This window comes from Buceros rhinoceros, unplaced genomic scaffold (genome assembly GCF_000710305.1).
Source record: "Buceros rhinoceros silvestris isolate BGI_N320 unplaced genomic scaffold, ASM71030v1 scaffold41487, whole genome shotgun sequence".
Classification (NCBI taxonomy): Eukaryota; Metazoa; Chordata; class Aves; order Bucerotiformes; family Bucerotidae; genus Buceros; species Buceros rhinoceros.
This window is the reverse complement of record NW_010424674.1, coordinates 7,614-13,472: the sequence shown is the minus strand read 5'-3', so window position 1 is coordinate 13,472 and position 5,859 is coordinate 7,614. Positions and strand designations below refer to the sequence as shown.

The window sequence follows — 5,859 nt, the reverse complement described above, 5'->3', positions numbered from 1 at the left end:
CCCCGCGGTGGCCCCGGCCCCGCTGCAGTCGGCGCGGCGGGGGCGAGGTGAAGTGTTACCGTCCGCGCCCGACGGGCCTTAACGCCTGAAGCCTGGCGGCCTCCAAGCCGACTTTAAAAACGATTAAAGAAATGGATTTGTGCCCTTTTTTTCCCCTTCTCTGAAGACGTTGGAAGGGGTTTGGTTTCGTTGGGGGGGTGTCGTCTTTAAATGTAAATTTATTTTTTTCAGAGCTGGAATGTGTTGTGCCTGGAAAATAAAGGACAACTGATTTTCATAGGAGAGACACTTTCAACCAGCATAAAGAAGAAAAAACCCTGAATTTATGTATTTAAAAGTGTCCTTTTACCTTTCCAAGTTGTGGGGGTTTTTTCCCCTCAGAATTTTTTTTATATTAATTGATAAATGGGAAGCTCTTTCTTGAGAGTATGTTTTCATATATAAGATGCTCTGACCTAATACACTATAAAGTAGGTATCTTAGTATAGCAAGATTCTGCGTTTTTGGCTTTTTTCTCAACTCTGTCAAGTCTGTGAGTTGCTTTTGAGATGTGACCAGATTGGTAGAATGACGGTGTCCAATGTATATCTGAGGCATGTGAATAGATAGTTTCCTTCAAATGGTGATGTGCACTGTGTTTTAGAGGTTGCTTGTAGCTGTAATCTTCCGTTCCCGTTTTTCTAAAAAAGGTTAATGGGCAAGCTCAAGTCATAGCTTATAGACAGGCTTTCATTTCTTTGGCAGGCTCTGTAACAATGAAATCTGGTGTTTCTTGCATAATACTAGATTTGTACCTAGTGTGTTTTTTCTTTTTTTCTATTCTGTTTAAAAAATCCCACTAACATTTAAAAGCTAATATTCTTGCTTTCTTTTGCGTTAGATTTCGCCCCCTTCTGCTTTCTCTTCCAGATAGAACTGTTAAACTGCTGGGAAGAAGTATTCCCTCAATTCTGAGAATGACTAAAGGAGAGGATCTAAAGATAAGCAGAAGGCTTTGCATTAAACCCCAGGAACAAAGTCAACTTCAGCCAAGAAGTAAGAGGGTTTTTTTGAAAACGATCATACTATGTCTCGTGCCACAAAATATTTCAGTACTTCTTGTGACAGTAACACAGCTCGTCCTCTGTAACGGGTCACTAGTATCTTATCTGACCTGCAGTTCTACACTGAGGCTTTTCAGCTGTGCTCCAGAACCGACTGTTTTAAACTATTAACGTTCAGGAACATTGTACAAACTAAAATACTTTTCGCAGTTTTTCGTAGTACAACCAGCTCCAGCTGTTCACAAAACTGAACATGTTCTGCAGGAGTCAGTCTGAATTGTTGGCTTGGTTCACGTGTAAGGGTGGAGTTGGTCAGGTAAAGCTCAGGCCGTGAAACATTTTTGCACTATATATGGGACAGTTATGATGCTCTAATCTGTACTTCCTTTATAACAGGTTTCCTTGGCGTGCTGATGCTAGATAAAAGGAGCATACAGATGTGACGCATTTTGCACACTCCTGTGTGAAAAAACATCATGCAGCTGTACTGGCTAAGACTAAAGGTCTCCATAACAGTGTGATGTCTCCAGCAGTGGCTAGTAAAGGAGGTCCCTTACATTTTTGGAAGACTAATAGGAATGGTGACCAATAGCAAGGACCTAAAGAAGAGTATAGAAAGAGGGCAAACAGTATTTCCCCCCTAGACCTCTGTCTCAGAGGTGGCATCTTTGTTTAGTGGTCCTCTCTGGATTTTTCTTTCATAAATTTGCCCAGTCTTTTGAAGCTGGATGTATTTTTAGCGAGAGAGAAGGAATTCTTCAGCTGAATCATGCTGTGAGAAAACAAGTACAGTCTTGTGTTTGTTTTTGAAACCGATGTGTGCTTTTATCTCAATGTGACGTTTCTTTGTTCAGTACCCCTTCCGGAAGAGGACCTCTTCATTATAACCCACACTCCCACTTACATTCTGGAGTCCTCTGTTGTGCTGGAAGGGGTGATTCAGTTACTGCCTTTCCAGGCCAAAGGGTCTCAGTCTATGATACTGTGGCCATTCTACGCCAGTGGTTGTCCTTACCTATTTTCTCTGGGCCTGTTCTATTTCAGCTGTTTCTGAAATGAGGCATCAGTATTTCACGTGCTTTTCAAAATGCTGGAGTCATGGTTTTATACAATGGCAGAGTACCTCTTTTATGTTGGTCTGCGTTCCTAATCATTGCTAGTAATGCTGTTTCCCTTTCTATTACTGAATGTTTTACCAAGAACTCTCTGAAACCCTGAGGACTTAACGAGCAGAAGTGGTTAGGTTATAGTCTGTCATTTGTACATGAACTGCAATTGCTTCCTGTTGATATACGTGGGGTTTCACTGCCCATCTCATTGACGTGGGATTCTGACGCCCTGAGCCTTGAAGCCCTGTGGCTCTTCACTCTTAGCCCTTTTCTTTACGTTTTTAAATAACTCAGTGTTGTCAGCCAGCTGTGTGTCCATCCTACTTCCTAGGTAATTTGTGAATTCATAAGGCAGCACACATCCATACAGGATACCTCCCCAAAAAAATCAGCTGTCTTATTTTTGCACTTTGTTTGCTAGATTTTAATGGTATGGTGTGTATGGAAATATTCCCCTATTTTGTATATGGAATTTGAAAGACTGAGCTGAAGATTAAGGGTCTAACCTTTGCCTGTAGTCATCTGTTTCTATCTCTAGAAAAGAGAAAATGTTACGCTGTCTGGAAAAGTTAACATTCTGTGATGTAATGGTGCAGCATACTGGCTTTTGTGTAGCGGTTCCATTTGATTTTTTTTTTTAAACCCTAATTTAAATGTAATAGAAAAACTACAATATACCAGCGCCTTAGGAAGCTTAGATGATGGAGTAGGTTCTGCAAATTCAGAGCTACAAATATAGAGGTCTTGGACAAGATTTGGCTTTCCTTTCATGGCCTCAGTTTAATCCATACTTAATCTGACTGATAGAATTTTTATTCTGAAAGCAACTCTATCACTGATACTTAAAATTCCGCATTGCTCACCGTGACTGGGTTCATTACAGCTGTGGCAATTTCTCTGATTGTTTTTGGTGTGTGTTTGTTTGTGTGTTTTGTCGGTTTCGTTATATTTTTAGGTCAGTCTCCTTTGAGGGTGCCTGGACACAGGCCTACAGACTGGGAGAAAAGATTTCTGTTGTGGGCAGGCCATTTCAAAAAACCAGAGGACATACCAGAGACTGTCTCGTAAGTGCTAGTTTTGAAGCTGTAAAAGAGACATTGTCTGCACAGGAATAAGTTACTTGAATGCAACTAATGCAACTCCAGAATAACTTTTCTTAAATGGAATGGCTTTTCACAGCTGAAAAGTCGTACGCTGCGGTGTCGGCATATTGTCACATAGATGAGATGACCTGACCGATTCTGTACGGCTGGGATAATATGTATCTTTTTTTGTTTCTGAAAGGTTGACCAGTATTTATCAATTGTTTCATTAGAAAAATGTCACAAATCAGTTTTCTTTACTGTTCTCTCCCAATCAAAAAGCTTCTTGCAAATATTAGTGTGAGCTTTTTCAAGTGTTTTTCTGTGTGTGTCCCATTGTGTGAAACTTTCATGATATAGCTATGAAATAACTGAAACTCAAATTTAAAATATTAATGAATGTCTACAGGGCATGGGCCAACTTTCTTTACTCTTGGAATTTAAACTAACAAACAGTGGAAAGGCTCCTTAACGATAAATATATATAGTCAAAATTTCCCCATTGCTGGTGGAGTCCAAACGTCAAGGCTTTGCCCTGTGTGAAAAGTAGAAAGTAAAACTGGATGTTCTAGTTTGCCTATCTAAAATGAAGATCAAACTTTCCAACAACAGCAGGCAATTACCAGTTTAAAAAACATTCCTGGTGGTACTATAGTTATCTTTCAAAACATGCTTGTAATGCTTTTCAATATATGCATTTATTTAAATTAAGAAGTTACAGTAAATCTTGTACTACTTGGGTAAGCAAACTGTGTAGCTGCCCTCTAAAGATATTCTCTTTGTCTGGATGCACAGTATGGGAATCAAAAATCCACCCATATATCTTAAGTTTATTCTAAATGTATCACAATGGATTAAATGTTGTTAGAAATGAATTCTTCATTTTTGTATTGAATAATTTTTCTTAAAGTTACATTTGCAATACATAAAGTTGTAAATTATTAAAACTTAGTAAATTGTCAGTTCATATTTTTGCATACCCAACACCTGTTAGGAGTGTTCGTAAGAAAACAGAGTTAGCAGAGTGATTGAAGTCATTTCAATGGTTTATTGAAAGGACAAACCAGCTTCTGATAAAAGCTGACCATTTTTGCAAGCGCACAGGGAGTTGTTTTTATTTAGGCAAACAGTCCAGCTAAAGCTGAGAAGACGATTGAGAACTACAAAAACACAAATCTTGCTCTCCTTGCTTTCAGCTCAGAACGAGCTGAATTAAGAGTGGGTTGTGATACAACTCCATAATCTTGCAAGATGTGATCAGCAGTAACTCATTTATTCAACACGTGTTAATCGTAGCCACTGAATTGATTTTAAACCAAACTGCGTTCAGATAACTACCTTTTCCTCTTGTATATTCTAACACATCTAAGGTACCTCAAAAACGAGCTAATAAAGTTTTTAAAGTCTACTTTTGTGCACTTCAGCTTAATTGCAGCCTGCGCCCAAGTTGTTTCACAGATTATTAGCAAAACCAAATAACCCGGAAGCTAAATTTAACTATTAGTTTCATGGTAGATGGATGTATTCCCTATGGTCAGACTCTTGTACTCAGATCAGTACTCTGAAACAGTTACCAGATCACTCTTGCCCTCCTCTTCAAAATCAAGACAAAACTCTCTTCAGTTCTTGGGTCCTGTGTGATTTACCACGTTACTATCGTTGATCTTTCAGTATCTGTTTTTCTTCCAAGCGTAAGGGTCAAAATGTGGTGGTCAAAAAACTCCATATTCACTCATGTTTGTGTACAGTGGTAATTTCCCAGTTCCATTAAATCCACTATCTGTATTAATTTTGGGGTATAATTACCTAGTGTGAAGCATTTATTCTCTCATCATGTGATAAGAGATTACGTGCTTTTCTAGTAAGCTATAATTTTATAATGTGCCAAATTTAATCAATGACAATTTTGGACTTCCTTGAGAAGGGAGTCAACAGCTCTAAATTCTGCAAGGAGAATTAAATATACAGGGTATAGGTCTTCGGTTACTGCAGAAAGCACATCTGAAAGCACAATGCTTCACTGGCCCTTCTTGTGTTGGTATCTCCGCATTTCCTGAAAGTGATGTAATTTGGGTAGAATGATCATCAGTTTAACCCAACTTAAAATATTTTTTTGTTTGTTTTAATCATCCCATGTACAGGTGGAAGGCTTTAATAATTAATACTCTTCTTGTGGAAGATTTCTGGGTTTTAAAAGAGAACAGTAGACCAGGCAACAGGTTTCCCAAAGTAGTACAGCTAACTACTGTAGATAAGCCCTCTGACGTAACAAAAAAGATTTAAAGGAGTCCTCTGTTCAAAGCTAATGTTGGCAAGCTTACAGTCCTCTGTGCCTCCTTAGTTTCTTAGGAAAACAGATTACCTTAAGACTATTTACTTGAGTAGGAGCAAAGTGGTAATCGCTGGTCTTGTTACCAAGTCCTGTTGAGAGTTTCTGAGGAGTATTAATTCAGCAAACGTATCAGAGTTTCAAATCCTTTAGCAGGGTAAGCCTTCTTGCTGAAACATAGACTGCATCATAAATGAAACTATTCTGAAGTTCAGTCAGAAAGAACTGCTAAGCTGTGATAACGCCTCCTTCTGCCCAAGACACTCCAACTGTTAAACACTGTATTTTATTCCTGC

The 5,859-nt window shown here is 38.8% G+C and overlaps 1 protein-coding gene across 1 annotated transcript in view; it reads left to right on the top strand.

Moving 5' to 3' along the window:
* The first annotated feature begins 914 nt into the window (after window positions 1–914).
* LOC104497601 (protein FAM162A-like) overlaps window positions 915–5,859 on the top strand; it is a 7,548-nt gene continuing 2,603 nt past the window's right edge. Inside the window, exons 1-2 of the mRNA XM_010140868.1 lie at window positions 915–1,035; window positions 3,108–3,216. Of these exons, the coding sequence (XP_010139170.1) occupies window positions 957–1,035; window positions 3,108–3,216 (188 nt within the window). The 5' untranslated portion in view covers window positions 915–956. The remainder of the gene's footprint in view (window positions 1,036–3,107; window positions 3,217–5,859) is intronic.